At 39.1% G+C, this 19,205-nt stretch overlaps 1 protein-coding gene and 1 pseudogene across 1 annotated transcript; one reads left to right on the forward strand and one right to left on the reverse strand.

The window, feature by feature from the left end:
• Nucleotides 1-5,984: 5,984 nt before the first annotated feature.
• Nucleotides 5,985-9,500, reverse strand: LOC143671549 (uncharacterized). The gene is made up of 2 exons (XM_077146766.1): nt 7,130-9,500; nt 5,985-6,187 (listed from the first exon to the last, which is right to left on the reverse strand). The coding sequence occupies exons 1-2, from the start codon at nt 9,208-9,210 to the stop codon at nt 6,175-6,177; spliced, it is 2,094 nt and encodes a 697-aa protein (XP_077002881.1). The 5' UTR covers nt 9,211-9,500; the 3' UTR covers nt 5,985-6,174.
• Nucleotides 9,474-16,352, forward strand: LOC143671865 (uricase pseudogene; annotated as a pseudogene).
• Nucleotides 16,353-19,205: the final 2,853 nt, after the last annotated feature.

Raw genomic sequence — 19,205 nt, forward strand, 5'->3', positions numbered from 1 at the left:
CAATTTCCATTCACCTAGTTGTATGCCTCACAAATTCATTCCTTCTTGCAGCTGCTTGATATTCCATTGTATGTATACATCACAGTTTGCCTTTCTGTTCATTAGTTGATGTACCCTTAGCCCATCTCGAACCACTGCAAATTGTGAATACTGCTGCTGTAAACACCAGTGTGCAAATATCCATTCATGTCCTTGCTAGTTTTCAAATTATTATACCTAATAATTGGGTTGCAGGATCATACGGCAACTCTATATTTAGCTTCCTGTGGAAACAACACTCTGCCCTCCAGTGGGGTTGCATCACTCTACTTCTCTATCAACAGTGAATAGGTTAGAGCACCTCTGTCTCTCCATATTTTCTCCAGCACTTGTGTATTTCTGCTTAGATTTTATAATTTTATTCACACACAATAAATCCAACCTAAGTAAGCAATCAATGGTTCCCAGGATAATCACATAGTTACACATTTACCACCACAATCTGTATGAGGACATTTCTATTTCTTCTGCAAAAAAAGAGGAAGAGAAAAAAAAAGAAGAATAAAAAATGAAATAAAATGAGGAGAAACAATGACAACAACACTTCAGTTAGTTGTTTCAACTCCTGGATCTTGATTGAAAATTTAATCTGTTCCTTTGACCTGGCCATATCTTCATTTTTCCTAATATGACTCATAAATTATTGCTGGTGCCTAGGCATCTAATTTCCTGGATTAGTTTATTCTGGAAGTCATTTTCCCTCTTTTACCCAAGGTTTTCTTGTTGGTTGGCTTTGTTTTCTGTACATTCTTTGTCATTCAGTTCAACTTATTCTAGACCTCTAGCATAGCTTCTGTTTAACTGATCAGAATTTTTCAGCTCTTGATTTTCTGTTTCTTGCCCTCCCTATATGAAACTTCTATTTTTGGATGGCGTCCTCAAACATGACCTACCCCAATCAGATTTTCCCAGACCAGACAGGCCCAGGCCTCATGAGGAGGCTGTAATCAGTATCAAGTTTCCCTGACAGTAATACACAGCAGGTTAGCAGACTTTCCCATGGAGCCTCTAGACTCTGTGCTTTTCCTATCCTGCCCAGCATGTGGCACTTGGCCTACAGCCCCCCACCATTGCAAATGATGGGGTTTCTTTAATTATCAGCATACTTTGATCCTGTCAGGGGAGTGATTGAGACAGAGGCTGAGGTAAAAGGGCAATTTTAAGCTGTTTCTATTTTCCAGCACCTGGGGTCTGAATTCTTTGAAGGAGGGCCTCACTTGAACTGGACCCTGCCCTCCTTTTCTTAGGGAAGATACATCCTTTAGGGAATTATGTCCCCCACTTGACTGGTTACTTTGTCTCTCAGACCTATCTTAACTCTGTCCTAGCCTGGGTCCTGCTGACAATTGTAAATGCCTGAGGCTTTCTTTAATGAGGTAGTTATACTAGTTTCAAAACAGAAAAAAAAAAACATAACTCTCTTTTCAGAGCTGTTCCCAGCTTCCAAGGTTCACAAGTCAAGAGCCGGAGATCGTACCCAGGTCTATGTGCCCCGTTCTTGGAGCATAGCCGCTTTCCAGTGCTCTGATCTCAGCTGACTCCAAACGCCTCCAACTTTATTCTTTTTATTTTATTTCATTTTATGTTTTTCCATCCATCAGCCCCACCTCCTCTCTGCCAAGAGAGACCTCACGGTTTCTTGCTTGCTTGCTCTGGGTTTACCTTCAGTTTGTGTCCACCTGTTCAAAGTTGTTATTTAAATCCACATTTAGAGTTTTGCTGAGCTGATTTCCCTTGCTCCCAGTACAGGCTGCTTAAATATAGGCCTTTTAGGAATTGATCACCTACACCTGACTCTTTACTTTGTCTCTCGAACGTACCATAATTCTTCCCTCGCTTGGGGTAGTGCTAAAGCCTGAGAATGCCCATAGCTCTACCTAACAGACTGTTAAAAAGTAAAAACGAAACAAGCAAACAAAAAAAATGGAGAGAAAAAAAAAATCCTTTTCAGAGCAGGCTCAAGCATCCTGGGTTTGCCAATCAAGAGCCAGAGCCAATACTTGGCTCTACATACCTCTTTTTTTGGTGCCTAGCCCTCTTCCAGTATTCTGAGCTCATCCAACTCAAAAGCCTCCATTTTTTTCCCCTTCAGTCTTGCATCCTGTCTGCCAGGAAGAAACCTCCCTATTCCTTTTACTCTTGCTCCTGGTTTATCTGTCCTGTGCTAGTTTGAAATGATGTATGTACCCTAGAAAAACCATGTTTTAATCCTAATCCCATTTTGTGAAGGCAGCCACTTCTTCTAATTCCTATATAGCATTGGATGTTTGCAACTGTAATTAGGTCATCTCCCTGGAGATGTGATTTAATCAATAGTGGTTATTCAGCTGGATTAGGTAGAGGCATGTCTCCACCCATTTGGGTGGGTCTTAATTAGTTTGTGAAGTCCTATAAAAGAGGAAACATTTTGGAGAGTGAGAGATTCAGAGAGAGCAGAGAATACTGCAGCACCATGAAGCAGAGAGTCCACTAGCCAGCACTTTGGAGATTAAGAAAGAAAAATGCCTTCTGGGGAGCTTCATGAAACAGGAAGTGAGGAGAGAAAGCTAGTAGATGACACCGTGCTTGCCACGTGACCTTCCAGCTGAGGGAGAAACTGTGACTGTGTTCACCATGTGACTTCTCACCTGAAAGAGAGAGACCCTGAACTTCATCAGCCTTCTCGAACCAAGGTATCTTTCCCTGGATGCCTTTGATTGGACTTTTCTATAGACTTGTTTTAATTGGGACATTTTCTCAGCCTTAGAACTATAAACTAGCAACTTACTAAATTCCCCCTTTTAAGAGGCCAGTCTATCCCTGGTAAATTGCAGTCCGGCAACTAGCAAACTAGAACATGCCCTTTAGCCTCTATTCAGCAGTCCAGATTTGTTCATTAATTCCACAATTGGAGCTGGTGGAGTTACCTTCCTTAATCCTAGTAGAGAAAGCTTCTGTTTCCCACTAAGTCTCCCTGCCATGCCAGTGGGGGAGGGGTGCCAGCCTCCACACCTTGGAAGACTTACAGTTCTGCGCTGTGGTCTTGGCCATTCCACCTGTTCCAGACTGGTGTATGATGTGTGTCCTGTCATGGAAGCCCAAGCAGTTCTTCCAGACTATTTCTGGCTGTTTACTAGCTGCCCTAGAGGACAAATTAAAATCCACACCTCGCTACACTGCCATCTTGCCCCACTTTCTTTGATATTTCAGTTTTAAACGTCAACACTGATGACAAATTAAACCGCTTGTGGATGATTTAAGTAAATTTCATTTTATCAGATATTTATCAAGCACCTATAATTGAGAAATGGTGCTAAGTACTTAGGATAGATTAAATAAGACATTTGAATGTCCGATTAACTCAAAAGCTTTCCTCTATGGGATGAGGGAGACAGACATAAAGAAATAATGGCATTTGAGTTAAAATACGGTGTGATACCATAGACTATGGGAAAAGAAGGTAATGCTCACTAGAGATCACCTAGACATCCTTAACTGAAAGTAGAAACCATGTCTTCAATTCTCAAACCCCTGGGATTTCTCTTTCTAATCCTCTACTCTGGTCAACTACAACTTCACTTTTTTTTCCTTAATCAGCTTCCAGATTTTAGGCCAATTTTGGCTTTTTTCCTAATTAAAAATGTTCAGGTTTTATTATGAAATATTTCAGACCTGTAGTAATACAGAATACCACATTCATGCAACCACCACCCAATTTCATGTTTTAAAATGAACTTGAAGCTCAGTGTGTACTCCGCTCCAATATCTGAAATGTTTAAATCAACTAATGACCCACTAAATAAAATATTACATCACCTTCTGTATTAGTTGAAGCTGCCAGAATGCAATATACCAGAAATGGATGGCTTTTAAAAGGGGAATTTAATAAGTTACAAGTTTATAGTTATAAGGCCATAAATATGTCCTAAGATATCCAGAGAAAGATACCTTGACTCAAGGAAGGGTGATTTGGGAAGGCATATGGCTGACATTTGCTGGTCCTTGTTCTTGGTTTCATTGCTTCCAGCTTCTGATGACAGTGGTTTCCTCTCTACGCCTCTGTGGGCATTCACTTAGCTTCTGTGAGTCAAAACTCTGTGTTTCATATCTTAGCTCAGCAGCTTAGCATGTGCTGGGGCTAGACACTTCTTCTCTTCATGTTCTGGCTATTTCTGTGAGTCCTTGCTTTTAACAGCCAGGCTGTTTTTGTCTCGATCTCCAAACGTCTACATCAGCTCTGTACTCCAAGCATCAGCATCTATGTCAGCTCTGAGCTTTCTCCAAAATGTTCCCTCTTTTAAAGTTCTCCATTAAACTAATCAAAACCCACTCTGAATGGATGGAACCCCATTTCCATCTAATCAAAATACCACACCCACAATTGGGCATGTCACCTATCTGTGGAGATAATTTCATCAAAGGTTTTCACCCTAAAACGTTGGATTAGGATTAAAAGAAACAGCTGTTCCCACAAGATTGGTTCATGATTAAAACATGGCTTTTCAGCTCAAAGAAGTTAAAATGGTCATTGTGCAGATATCCCTGAAGATTGAGGAGCATGATCAAATGAGATGGAGGAGGTATAACTGAAAAATTAGGACTTAGCAAATGATTTATGACAAATGAATCTTATGTGGATGTTTCTTTTGAGTTTGTAGTGTATTGGAATAGCCAGAAAGAAATATCTGAAATTGTTTAACTGTATCCAGTAGCCTTGATCTCTGACAATGAGTGTATAACTATATAGCTTTTATCATGTGACTGTGTGATTTTAAAATTGTCGTGACAGACAGTTCCTTTATCCAGTATATGTGTAGAGGAGTAATAAAATAGACATGCATAGGACAAAAACAAACAGGCAGAGATTGAAGTTATGCTGCGACAAGTCAAGAAACTCCAGGAGATCCCAGAAGCTGGTGGAGGCATGGAAGTAGGCAATGGAGGAAGTACGGCCTTGCTGACATTTGATTTTGGACATTTGCCTTCCAAAATTGTGAGAGAATAAATTTATGTTGCTTCAAAATTACCCAGTTTGTGGTAATTAGTAATGACAGCCCTAAGAACTTAATAGGCTAACCCTCTCAAAATGAATTATCCTATTTCCACATGATATAACCACTATCCTAAATAGGGTATTTATCATTCTCCTACATGACTTCCTGCTCGTGTTACATATATATGCAGTGATCATATGCATTTCCTGTAATACATATATATGTGTATCCATTATCAATAGCGTGTTTTCGATGTGTTTAAGTTTCATATACCTGATATCATAATGTTTGTATCTTTTTGGAACTAGCTTTTCCCTTATTCATTTTTCCATTGCCACCACTCAAATCTTTGCCCCTCTGATTGGTCTTTTTCTGTGTCACAGGCCCCGGGGAATTTTGGTCTTTTCCCAGTCCAGCTCTTACTGTCCAGTTCAGTTTACCTGTAACAGTCTCATATTAGTGAATGAAGCTTGGCCCTATCATAGGTTAAGCTCAACGTTTCCCCCCCACTGCTCTAAACCAGAGATCCTCAAACTTCAGTGTGCTTCAGAATCACCCAGAGAACTTGTAAAATCATGCTTGCTTGTGGTCTGTCTCCAGAATTTCTGACTCAATATATCTGCACTATGTATCTCTAACCTGTTCCTGGGTGATGCTGATGTTGCTGGTCTATAGCAACCCAGTGGCACCAGCTAGCCTCCATGCAAGCCGGGTCATCCATTAGATTCAATAACATGCAGTAGAGGCAAAAATCTCCATTTCTCTCTTTACAGACATGTTTATAACTTGATATTTTAATTTGTTTAGGGTTGCAATAAAAGAATTTATCCAGGCTTACCAAATGACTGAAAGTGATTCCTTTCACGATGGTAAAGGGGTCGAAAACAAAATTGAAAGGCAGACAGATATGAGTCAGTGATACTTCTAAAAAAAATTCTGTAGCTTATTCATTTCAAGTGAACTTTTATTTTAACATGAACAAATGCTGTCAAATGTATCTGAAAAACACAAGAGTAAGTCAGATGTCAGCAAATATCCCTTTATGGGTGATGAAATTTGGAACAAAACCAGGGTTGATAAAATTTCCACAAGCAGCTGAAAACCAGAACATCACAAATCTATGAAGAAAAAATTCATTGTTTCTTTCTCCATGCATGTCTTTCTATGGTTTCCAACTGCAGGATGAAATAAGAGAAAGTTAATCATTGTACATCCCTAACATGCAAAAGTGGCTTCCTATATCGAAAAAAATAATCAATCCTATGTCTGTTGTCCCAACAGGAGAAACGTTGCCTTTCCCTCTTTTAATCCAGAACCCTGGGTATAATGGTGCTCTAACATCATCCAATGGCTTCAGCCACCTGATCACACCCACCTTGCCGCCCTCTTGTCAAATAACAAACTGATAAATTTTTTTCAGAGACCACTCTGGGGTTTAAATAGGTTTTTCCACCTCAAAAGCCTGTGTGCAAAGCCTGTGTGCTTTCTATAAACCATACTCTCTTAAGCTTCCAGATGCTTAGTTTCCATAATTGTAAAATGAGAAAGAAAATAATGAGAGAATGGAAAGGAAAGTTGAGACATATTAGAACTTAATTACCAATTCCATAATAAATAATCTCACAATGAGTACTTTTCCTTTCTTTTGGCTGACATAGGAAATACAAAAATTTACAACTGAATGAATAGTTAGGTATCAATCATTAAATATGCCCCTACTTGAAATTCTTAACTTTTTACAACGTTGTAAGTAATTACATCCTCAAAGGCACTGTCTCCTAGTTAGTAGCACAGACTATCCCTGCAGTCAAGGCATGAAGCCCAGTCACTTGAGCAGCTTCTTCTGGTGACTACTTTCTCTACAAATATTGGGCTTAGCTACCTGTACTGATCAATTTCTCACTAGAAATAGTCCTACGGCTAAAGCTCAAGGATGCTGTAGCTGTGAATGAAATATATTTCAGAACATGCTGCCTTCCTTGTTATTTAATATACAAATGCATGAACAGTAAACTGGTTTTTACAATTAACATTAAAATGTGTTTAGTTAGAAAAACTTTAAAAATATTTAGCAGTTCAGTAATGATCAGGTGATACTAAAGGCGATACACACATACCTAGATTCTCTGGAGCTGCCCTCTCCTGGGTCCACATCCTTTTCAGGGCCTTCTGGTTCTTCAGCTTTGTCCTTTTCTTTCTCCTCCTCACTTTTAGCCTCTTGGTCATCTTCATCAGGATTTTCATGTTCATATTTACTTGCTTCTTTAGTGAAGAATAAGACAGCCTTTGGGACCAGAAGTTCACGGAAAAAGTATCCCAATTTAAATTCGGTAGCAGTGTCCATTACTCTACCCTCAGGAGACACAGAAGGATAGAAATAGTTAAAAAAGGAATAGCTGGGCACATTTCTACACGTTGACACAACACTTTTGTTGTTCTCACAGTGACGTGGTTTGATAGCTTTCACGGAGACATTTCCCCCTTCCTTCCAGTAAATCTCACACCCTGTGCTACTGACTATTTCTGGCCCACGGGAGAAGAAGAGATCAGAATCATCTGGATCTGATTGAATTTGGTATGTTTTGGTCAAAACCTCATTGAAAAAGAATTCATTTGCCTCAAAGACAAATTCTAGGGTGAAGCGCAATGGTTCTTCAATTCCTGAATATTTTATTTTCACATCTTTTAAGTGCTCCAGTATCAGTTCATCATTTTCTTGGATCAATTTACCAAGAATAGCTACATTTTTAAAAGCTGTTAACCAAAAATGAGGTATGCCTTTTGTTTGTGCTTTTCCTTCAGGCTCTCTTTCAATTTCCTCCCAAGCTCCTTCCTGAACACCTACTTGGCAGCAACATTCATCTTCAGTGGGCTCATATATTGCATTGATAATATAAGCTCTCTTATCAAACAGAGGTTGGTAGAGTGCAGCATACTTTTTCTCAAGATTATAAAGGTCTTTATAGAATTGGGCTTCCACTTGTGCATACTGGGCCTGAAGTTTTCTGAGAGCCTTGACCCTCTGCTGAACCATTTGAGGCAAGCGCTGAGTATGACCTGTATGTGAACTGGCTATGCCAACAGAGGCTCTAAGAGCATAGGAACCTTGCCTCCACTCGCCAGCATTGGTCCCCTTATAGGTATAGGTCCCTGGATCCTGAAACTCCACAATATCAGCCAATGCCTCACTCTTTAGGTTCTTGGATTCTGCTGTAGGTGCCTCAGCCTCCTGGAATACAGCCCGTTCTTCGGGTTCCTCAGGTTCTGACAGATTCTCCCCATCTCGAGCTTCAGCTCTGTCTCGCTCATTTCCTGACTCTTGAGGTGCAGGTCCCTCTGCAGGGTCCTCTATTTCCCTACGGGTGCTCCTTAACACCAAGGGAGTTTGATAGTACCAGGCATGGATACGGCCATGATAATAGATACTGCGTAGAAGAGAACGCACCAGATCCCGGAACAGGGACCAAAGCCGTTCCAGAAGGAGGGCCCTTGTGACAACCTCGGTGTCCTCATTTACATCTTCCTCTTGGCTGTCACTGCCCTCCACTTCCTCCTCATTGTCATCTTGCTCCTCTTCATCTACCTCCTGGTCATTCTCCAGATCCTCCTCCTCCTCCTTTTCCTTCTCCTCCTTGTTGTCTTCCTCCTGGTATTCTATTTCTTCATTATTGTCCTTCGAGCCTTCATAATCCTCCTCTTGCGCCTCCTCCTCCTCCTCCTCTTCCTCTTCTTCCTCCTCCACCTCACCGTCCTCTTGCTCTTCCTCCTCCTCCACCTCACCCTCCTCTTCCTCCTCCTCCTCCTCTTCCTCCTCTTGCTCCTCCTCCTCCTCTTCCTCTTCTTCCTTCTCCACCTCACCCTCCTCTTGCTCCTCCTCCTCCTCTTCCTCCTCTTCCTCCTCTTGCTCCTCCTCCTCCTCTTCCTCTTCCTCCTCCTCCGCCTCACCCTCCTCCTGCTCTGCTAGCGTGACGTCTCTATGCTCCTTGGATAATGAGAGGTCCTTCTCCTGCCCAAACTCTTCTTCCCAAATGGCTTCTGCAATCGCCTGGGAAGCCAGAAGGCCAGCGGCTCGCACGATTCCGGCTGCCCCTTCCCCAAACTGCACGCTACCCTGGCCAGGCCCAGGGTTTCCACCCACCCCGCCACCAGCTCCGTCATGGCAAACAGGATCCGGGTCTCGCTCTTCTGTGGCAGACATGGTAGGTGTGACTCACCAGTCAATCCCTCAACCCAGGCAGCAATTAGACACGACAGAGAACATACCGGCCACTGAAGTGCGGCCTATGAGAAGAGGCCGTTCAGCATCAAGGCTTGACTCGAGGCAGGGGTGCTGGAGTGGGGGTGGGGTGACAGAGGAGACGAGCATAGAAAGGACAACGGTCTGCGAGTGTTCCTCGGAAGCCCCAAGATAGGAAAGACTGGCCTCCGGGCAGAGAAGAACCCACCAACGTTGCTCCGGAGATGGCGGTAGACCAGGTAGGAAGGATTCTGACGGTTGGGTGAGAGGGGCGGGGCCAGGAAGAGTCAACAGTGGGCCCCACGTCTTCGTCACCTTCTCTCAGCTCATTTGCTGAGAAGTTAAGATTGACATTCGCTTAGTCCAATGAATGACCACGGTCCTGAACTTAGGAGTTCCTGGTTTGCTTCCATTTACTTTGAGCCCACGCGATGTTTTAGGCCCACGCGAGTTTTGTCTCCATAATTTTACCGTTGTCAGCCAATCGAAAGTCTTCCTATATGGCAGCATCCTAGGGTATGGGAAATGTGATTTGCTTCCCGGTTTCCACCTGAATATGGCTTATGCTTGTGGAGAGTCGTACAGATTTCTCTAGTGCATGTCTCGGTCCCTAAAAAAATCTTCCCCGGGACAGAGAAAACAACTTAGACTTTTTAACTTAATAGTTACCCAGTAGAGAGCATATACATGTGAAATAGATGCAGTCAAAATGGAAGATTGAAGAAGTGTTAAATACAGGAGATGAATGGGTGTTTAATAAATTCTGCCAACTTCTATTCACGCCTTCAATGAATTAACAAAGAAGAATTTTTTTAAAGGTGAGTACAGGAAACATTAAAAGGACATGATTCCTAGGATGATTTCCTAATCAGCTGTCTAAAACTTTTGTGCATTCAACCATTTAGCCAAGATAACATAATTCTTACAATCAGGGAGTCATAAATTATTTTTTACTTATCTGAGAAAAAGTTTTGTAACTCTGAAAATAATTTTTGAAATTAAAAAGCACAGAAAATTACTTAAAATATCATAGTTAAGAAAAATGAAAATCATCCTTGTATCACTCCAGAAAAATTTCAAAGTTTTTAATTTTGCACCCAGCCCCACCTCAAGAAAGGAGCATGGTGTTCTTGCAAACCATTGGTTTAAAGTTTGAAGAGAGTGTAGAAAACCTCTAATCCAAACTCTTCATGGGGTTGACAAAATTACCAGAGAAGTCCAATCCAAGATGTACATTTCGTGTCAACACTCGTTCCTTGATATGGCCTTGGTCAATTATCATTTCTGGGTCTCAATCTGTCATGTAAGGGTAATTTATACCTTAGCTGCTTCACAAGTTTTCTCTAAGAATCCAAAAAGATAATAGGTGTGAAAGCCCTTCTCATACTGTTTAGTGGTATACAGGTATAGAGTTTTATCATTTCAATAATAACTTTGCCCCCATTCTTGAATTATTGAGCAGAAGTTATTGATTAGTATCTCAGGCCTTCATAGTGAACCCTCTAATTTGGTTTTGAGGAATAAATTTTTTTTCAGGGATGTAGGGTTTAAACATTTCTTCCCAGGCTGATTATGTTAGAGTGCATGCCCTGCATTTAGTAATGTTTAGAGATAGGGCAGTGGGATTAAATGGGATTGTATTTCGGATATTAAACATTTGCTGAAGCAAGTTTTGCTACTTTGCCATTTGCGCTCCAAATTGCTTAATGCTTCTAAATTAAAAGGTTTTCATTTTTTATGTTGCCAAAATCTAGAAACATTTTCAATGTTGACCTTTCCTTTCTTTTCCTTCTAACCTTACATACTAGTATCCAAAGAGAAGACACATTTTATTCTATATGTTTTTCTTGTTTGAAGGTTGTATGAAATTGTATTTCCAACTCTTATTTTCAACCCCTTAAGCCACCTGGAGTAAATGCTTGTACATGGTGTGAGATAAAAATATCAGTTGTTTTCATTTTAAAAGCTAACATGCAGCACCATTTGTTGAGTAATCCTTCCCCTCTCTTCTAATATTGTGTCATGCACTCTTTATCTTAACACTTCCACAGGTAGAAGTTCCCTCAATATTCAGTCCAAGCCCATTTTTTCTTAATAAACTTTATTTCTAGAATTGTTTTAGGTTTACAGAATTTTTGCATAGGGAAAGTACAGAATTCCCGTATACTCCTACACAAACACAGACTTTCCCCTTGCATTAGCATGTACATTTGTTACATTTGATGAACCAAAGTTGCTTCACTATAATTAAAGTCTTTAGTTTACATTAGACTAGCTGTTTCTATTATAGAGTTGGGTAGGTTTTGCCAAATGCAGGCTGTTATGTATATATCTTTACAGCATCATACAGAATGCATTCACTGTCCTTAAAGTGCCCTGCTCCACCTATTCATCCCCTACCCCACAAGAACCCTTGGAAAACACTGATCTTTTAATAGTCTCAATAGTTTCACCTTTTCCAGAATTTCATCTAGTCGGAGTCATACAATTGATAGACTTTTTCAAACTGGCTATTTCAGTTTGCAGTTTAGATTTAACTTTCCTCCATGTCTTTTGGTGGCTTAATAGCTCATTTCTTTTCATCACTAAATAATATATCCCATTATGTGGATGTGCCGCAGTTTGTCCACTCAGCTATTGAAGGGTGTATTGGTTGCTTCTATTTGGAATAGTTATAAATAAAATTGCTATTAACATTCATATGCAGGTTTTTGGGTGGACATAAGTTTTAAGATGCTTTGGGTAAATACCTAGGAACACAATTATTGGATCATGTGGTAAGCCTTAAATTCAGCTTTGAAAGAAAGTTACAAATGGCATTCCCATCGGCAATGAATGTGTTCTTCTTGCTCCATGTTTTAGTTTGCTAATGCTGCTGGAATGCAGTACACCAGAAATGGGTTGGCTTTTATAAAGGGGATTTATTAAATTACGAGTTTACAGTTCTAAGTCCATAACAATGTCCAACTAAGGCATCCAGAGAAAGATACCTTGCCTCAGGGATGGCTGATGCTGTCTAGAACACCTCTGTCAGCTGGGAAGGCACATGGTGGCGTCTTCTGGTCCTTTGGCTTCTTGTTTCAAACACTTTCCCCAGGGGCATTTTCTTTCTACATCTCCAAACATCTCTGTTTATGGCGGCTCAGAGCTTTTTCCAAAATTATTCCCTCTTAAAGGACTCCAGTAATTGGATTAAGATGCACCTTGAATGGGTGAAAATACATCTCCTGGAACCCAACTAATCAAAACGTTCAATTCACAAGTGGGTGGGTCACATTTCCCTGGAAACAACTAAATCCAAAAGATCTTACCCAAACACTAAGTCTGCCCCCACAAGATTGGAGTAAGAGAAAGAATATGGCTTTTCTGAGGCACACAACTGTCTCAAAGCAGAAAACTTCACATCCTTGCCAGCACTTGGTGCTCTCATTATTTTAGATTTCAGCCATTCTGGTTGTTGTGTACTGATCTCCCATTATTATTTTAATTTGAAATAACCTAGTAATATGTAATGATGCACAAGTTTTCATATGCTTCACTGCCATTTGTATATCTTCTGTGATGAAGTATACAGCTCTTTTGCCCATTTTAATTTGGATTGTTTCTTCTCATTGTTGAATTCTAAGTATTCTTTTAATACTTTGGATGCAATTTCTTTATAGGATATGGGTGCTGCAAATATTTTCTCCCAGTCTGGAACTTGTCGTTTCATTTTCTTAACAGTGCTTTTCTCAGAGAAGAAGCTTGACATTTTAATGAAGTGAAACATCAATATTACGCATTCATGAATCATTCTCTCGGGTGGCATCTGAGATGCAATTGCCGAACCCAAAGTTACTTAGATTTTCTCATATGCTATCTTCTAGAAGTTTTATAATATTCATTTAACATTTAAAATATATTGTAGTAATATATATATACAGATCTGTTTTTTTTTTCATTTTAACCATGCTCAAATGCAAAATTCATTGGTATTAATTACATTCACAATATTGTGCTACCATCAGAAGCATCCATTACTCAACTTTTCTGTCACCTCACCAAAATCCCTGTACCTATTAAAAAATAGCTCCCCCTCCCTTCCTCCCCTTCTCCTCCTGGCTCCTGGTAACTTGGAACCAACTATCAGTCTCTATGAAATTTTAATATTTCATATAAATGAGATAATACATTTGTCTTTTTGTGTCTGGTTTATTTCACTCAACAGGATGTCTTCAAGATTCATCAATGTAGTAGTATGTGTGATGGTTTGAAGCTGTATGTGCCCTAGAAAAGATCATGTTTTTAAAGCTAATCAATTCCTGTAGGTGTGGACCCATTTTGAGTAGGATCTTAACTTGTTGACGTGTGACCCACATCATTCAGGGTGGGTCTTAATTCTTTAACTGAATCCTTTACAAGGTATAAAGGACAGAGAGAAGAAACATAAAATGTCCCCAGAGAACCTCACAATAAAAGCCAGAGAAACTTAGAGAGAACACACAGGAAACAGAGGAATCCACTGAAGCTGGAAGCAATGAGACCTGGAAGAGAAGGGAGAGACCAGCAGGCATTGCCATATGCCTGGTTATGTGACACAGAAGCTGAGGATTGCCAGTAGCTGGTCTTCAGGGAGAAAGCATTGCCTGTTGCTGCTTTGATTTCTACATTTTCATGGGCTGAGAATCGTAAGTTCCTAAATTAATAAATCTCCATTTTAAAAGCTAACCTATTTCTGGAATATTGCATTTAGTTAATTTTAGCAAACTTAAACTGAATGCATCAACAATTAGTTCCTTCTTATGGCTGAATAGTATTCCATTGTATGTCTATACTATATTTTGTTTGCCTATTCATTGGTTGATGGACACTAGGGTTTCTTCCACCGTTCGGTTATTGTGAATAAGGTTGGTAAAAACTTTGGTATACAAATATCTGTTCAAATCCATGTTCTTAATTCTTTTTGGTATATACCAAGAAGTGGGATTGCTGGGTCATATGGTAATTTGATGTTCAACTTTCTGAAAAACCAACAAACTAATTTCCACACTGGTTGCATCAATTTAAAATGCCACCACGAAAAACAAATTTTCCCGTTTCTCCACATCCTTGCCAGCAATACTCATTCTCAGTTTTAAAAAGAAAATAGTAGCCACAATAATATACCAACACACTCTTTTCCCAATTAACACACTTGGGACCCTGGTGAAAAATTAGTTGGCTGTATATGTATGGGTTTATTTCTGAGGTCTCAATTGCAGTCCATTGATCTATATGTCTATCATTATGTCAGTACCATAATGTTGTGATTATTGTGGTTTTGTTATAATTAATTATTTTATTAGAGAAGTTGCAGGCTTACAGAAAAATCATGCAGAATGTATAGTGTTCCCGATACCCCCTCACATGTTCTGTGTTCCTTAACATTAACGATTTGCATTAGAATGGAACTTTTGTTACAATTGTCGATAAATGGTTTATAATTATACTATTAACTGAAGTCCATAGTTCTCTTAGAATTTACTGTTTATTTTGTACAGCTCTATGGTTTTTAAAAATATTCTAGTAACAAACATACAACTCAAAATTTCACATTTTAACCGCCTTTAAATATACAATTCATTGGTGCTAATAAAATTCACGAGGTTATGCTACCATCAATACCATCTATTACCAAAAAATTCCCATCACCCCCACAAGAAGTCTACTTCCGCCAAGTTTAACTCCTCACTCTCTGTCCCCATCCTGGCCTCTGATAAACTGTACTTTAGTTTCCAAATCTATGAATTTTGCGTATTCTAATTTCTTTCCTATAAATGAGATCACAGAATATTTGTCCTATTGTGTCTTCCAGATTCATCCATGTTGTAAAATGTATCATCATTGCATTCCTTTTATGGCTGAATAAAATTCCATTGTATGTATATACCACATTTTATTAATCTGTTCATCTATTGACGGACTCTATGTTTGCTTCCCTCTTTTGGAAATTGAGAATAATTCCACCTTGAACCACAGTGTGCATATATCTGTTCAAATACCTGCATTGAGTTCTTTGGGGCAAATACCTAGAAATGGGTTTTCCCAGTCCTAGGATAATTGTATATTCAAAGTTCTGAGAAACCCCAAATGGTTTTCCACATTGGATACACAATTTTTCATTCCCACCAACAATGAAAGAGTGTCCCTATTTTCCACATCCTCTCCAATATTTCTTGATTTTATTTTTAATGATAGCCATTCTAGTGGGTGTAAATTGGTACCTCCTTCTGTTTTTGATTTGCATTTCCTTAATAGCTAGTGATGTTGTACATCTTTTCAAGAGCTTATTGGTGAGAAATGACATAGCTGACACAGATGTAGATGCTTGAAAAACAATTGCTTCAGAGCTGACAGAGACATGGGCAGATTCCAGTAGAAGTTTCCATGTGCCTTCCCATGAGATGTTAAACAAGCGAGAACTTGGAGAGAGCCAAGAGAAGCCAAGAGATGAAAGCCAGCCCCAGAGAAGCAAAGTGGTGAACCCCCACAGGAACAGAGGCTGAAAGAAATGGATCCCAGGGACAAGGGACCAGCAGATGCCAGCCATGTGCCTTTCCAGCTGACAGAGGTGTTCTGGATGGCATCAGCCTTTCTTGAGCGAAAGACATCCAGTCACTCATTCTGAAATCAAATAACCCAAGATCTTGAGAATGACTCAGTCTGGATTTGAAGGATTAATTAAGGATAAGTTCACCATCTTCCCCTAGGTGAATGACCAGTGCTTTTTCACTCAAGTGTACTGCAAATGGTACACTGCGCAGTACACCAAGGCAGAGACATGGACTTTGAGGCTCCCTGGGACATTATTCAGGATATTGTCCTGGAGTAGCTCACTGCACCATATGACAAAGGTGAATACTCACCCCATGTCCAGAAGACCCTCTATGACATCCAGGTGCTCTCACTGAGCCGGGTTTCTAAGATAGAAGGTATGGAAATCAGTTTACCAAGCATTCATTACTTTAACATAAACATGTCCAAAATGAGACTGATAAACTAGGAAAAGGTCTTGCTACCTTTAGACAATCCTCATATAGTAAAATCACTGGTAATTCGAGAGGAAGCTGTCTTCAAGGCTGTGACATTGTCCTGAATAGGAGTCTACTCTTGGCTGAGGAATCCCTTACAGCCACTTCTGTTTAAGACTACACCATGTACCCAAGCCAATTTTCAAAATAATAGATTGATTTATAGTGTTCATTTTCCTCCTGCATAAAATAATCTATTTCTTCCACACTTAGCTCAGGAAGGCGTTTCGTAGTTTAATAATTCTAAAGTTCATTTTGAGTGTGTCTGTTTGGAAACTACTGAGCAGTATCAGAACAATCATAAATCAATATTTCTTTTTGATTGTCTTGTGTCTTATCTTAGAGAAATGTTAAAGAATCAGGTCATTAAGAAAGTGAGCATGACTCAATGAGGGTGACACCAATTAATTTGTACATAGCTTTAAGAAGCAAATATTCCTTGTTTTCATCTTAAATGATCCTAAAACTTTGCCTCTTGGTAATGCAGAAAATGTAATGAAAAAGTCATATTGAAATATATCAACATTATCATTTCAATTAGACTGAATATTTGAATTTCTAAGAGTGTTCTAACATACCATTGGAGGGTTATTTCTGTGTTTTAGTACTTTTGTGATCTTAATATATTAATTTATGATTTTACAACCCATAGAGAATATTTAGTACATGTTGGAGAATTGGAAAAAATGTAAATTGTTTTTCTTTGAATACTGCATTATTTTTGCAGAAAGGGTCACATTTTATAAATGCTAAGTCAATGTATAGATAGATGGACACACATATATGATGGACAATATATATGAAAATATTAAGGATGATTAATGGATGGTGGGATTATGAGTGATTTTAATTTTTTGTCATGTGCTCTCTGAATCTTTCAAATATGAACACTTACTGCTTTATAATCATAGAAATATATTATGATGATTTAAAGATGCATACAGATTTGAAGCATGAGAATATCAGTTGACTAACTCTACCATTACATACATACCATAAAGCTTCATAAGTCATCATTTTAGAAACCCATGCTGAAAATTTGTCTAAATAAATATTCTAGATAAACTTCCTAAAGAATGTTACATTGCATAAATGCTTACATATGAACACTTAGTATTATTTGATATTTCTTCTGTTTCGTTTACTCTTTTAAAAAATTTTTATTGTATAGTATAACATATATAAAAAGTAAAGAAATAAAAAAGCAATAGTTTTCAGAGCACTCTTCAGCAAGTAGTCACAAGATAGTTCTTAGAGTTTGTCACGTGGTACCATACCATACTCTCTGATTTTTCCTGCTAGCTGCTACAGAATATAGGAGGCTAGAAGACTTAAATAATTTTTTATCACCTCAATCAAATTTTTTCTTTCTTTTTCTTGTGAAAAATAACATATATACAAGAAAGCAATACATTTCAAAGCATGTCACCACAATTACTTGTAGAACATATTTCAGAGTTTGACATGGGTTACAGTTCCACAATTTTAAGTTTTTATTGTAACTGCTCTAAGATACTGGAGACTAAAAGATATATCAATTTAATGATTCAGCAATCATATTCATTTGTTAAATCCTATCTTCTCCGTATAACTCCACCATCACCGTTGATCTTTGTATCCTTCTCTTTAGGGGTGTTTGGGCTATGACCATTCTAACTTTTTCATGTTGGAAGGGGCTGTCAGTAATACAGGGTAGGGAGATGGAACTAGCTGATGCTCTGGAGAGGCTGAGCCCTTTAGGATTCAGGACTCATCTGGTCCGGGGACCCATTTGGAGGTTGTAGGTTTCTGGAAAGTTTCACTAGTGCATGGATCCCTTATGGAAGCTTATATATTTCCTTAGATGTTCTTTAGGATTGGGTGGAATGGTCCTGGTTGGGGTTTGGAGGTTATGATAGGTAGCAACGTCTAACTGAAGCTTGCATAAGAGCAACCTCCACAGTAGCCTCTCGACTCTATTTGAACTCTCTCTGCCACTGATAATTTATTAGGTCCACTTCTTGTCCCCCTTTTGTTCAGGATAGAATTGTTGGTCCCGTAGTACCAGTGCCAGATTCATCCCTGGGAGTCATCTCCCATATTACCAGGGAGACTCACCCCTGGATGTCATGTCCCATGTAGTGGGGATGGCAATGATTTCGCTTGTAAAGTTGACCTTAGAGAGAGTGAGGCCGCATATGAGCAACAAAAGAGGTCCTCCAGAAGTAACTCGTAGGGATACCTATATTTAGGCTAAGTTTCTCTGCTACCTACATAAGTTTCACAACAATAAACCTCAAGATCTAGGGCATGGCCTATTGGTTTGGGTGTTCATAAAGTTTGACATAGTATCAGGGGATTTCCTGATGGTAAAGTTTAATAGTTCCACATTTTTTCTCCCATCACTCAAGGAACTTTGCCAGTCCTTTTTGATTATCTGCTAAATATACTCTAGGATGTATCCGGGTATTACATTAAGCTATACAGGATTAATGGACCTCTTTCTTATTCTGAGCTCCCTGTTTCAATTGTTCAAATGAGCTACACAGATATGTTGAGGTGGTTTATGTGCTACAAAAAATTTCTGTTCCAGACCAAATAAATCTTTCTTCCTTTGCTCTCAAAGAGTGTTTGTAATTCTAAAATAGACATTGTTTTCTTACTCCTGTGTTCTGAATTACCTTAATCCCAACCTGATCAGCTTATTCTTATCTCCAAATATCAGGTTATTTATATATATATAAAACAGCCTCCTATAATCCAGAAATAATAATTACCACTCCGGACTACATGTGTGTGCTATGAAAGCTTACAATCTAGGCCCCTCTTTCCTTGTAAGCATTTTCTAAAGGGGCCCATACCATTGTTGTTCTTTTGTTTCTTGCTTATTTTGACTCATCAAATATCCCACATTTTCATTCACATCGT

The sequence above is a fragment of the Tamandua tetradactyla genome, chromosome X, assembly GCF_023851605.1.
Source record: "Tamandua tetradactyla isolate mTamTet1 chromosome X, mTamTet1.pri, whole genome shotgun sequence".
Lineage (NCBI taxonomy): Eukaryota > Metazoa > Chordata > Mammalia > Pilosa > Myrmecophagidae > Tamandua > Tamandua tetradactyla.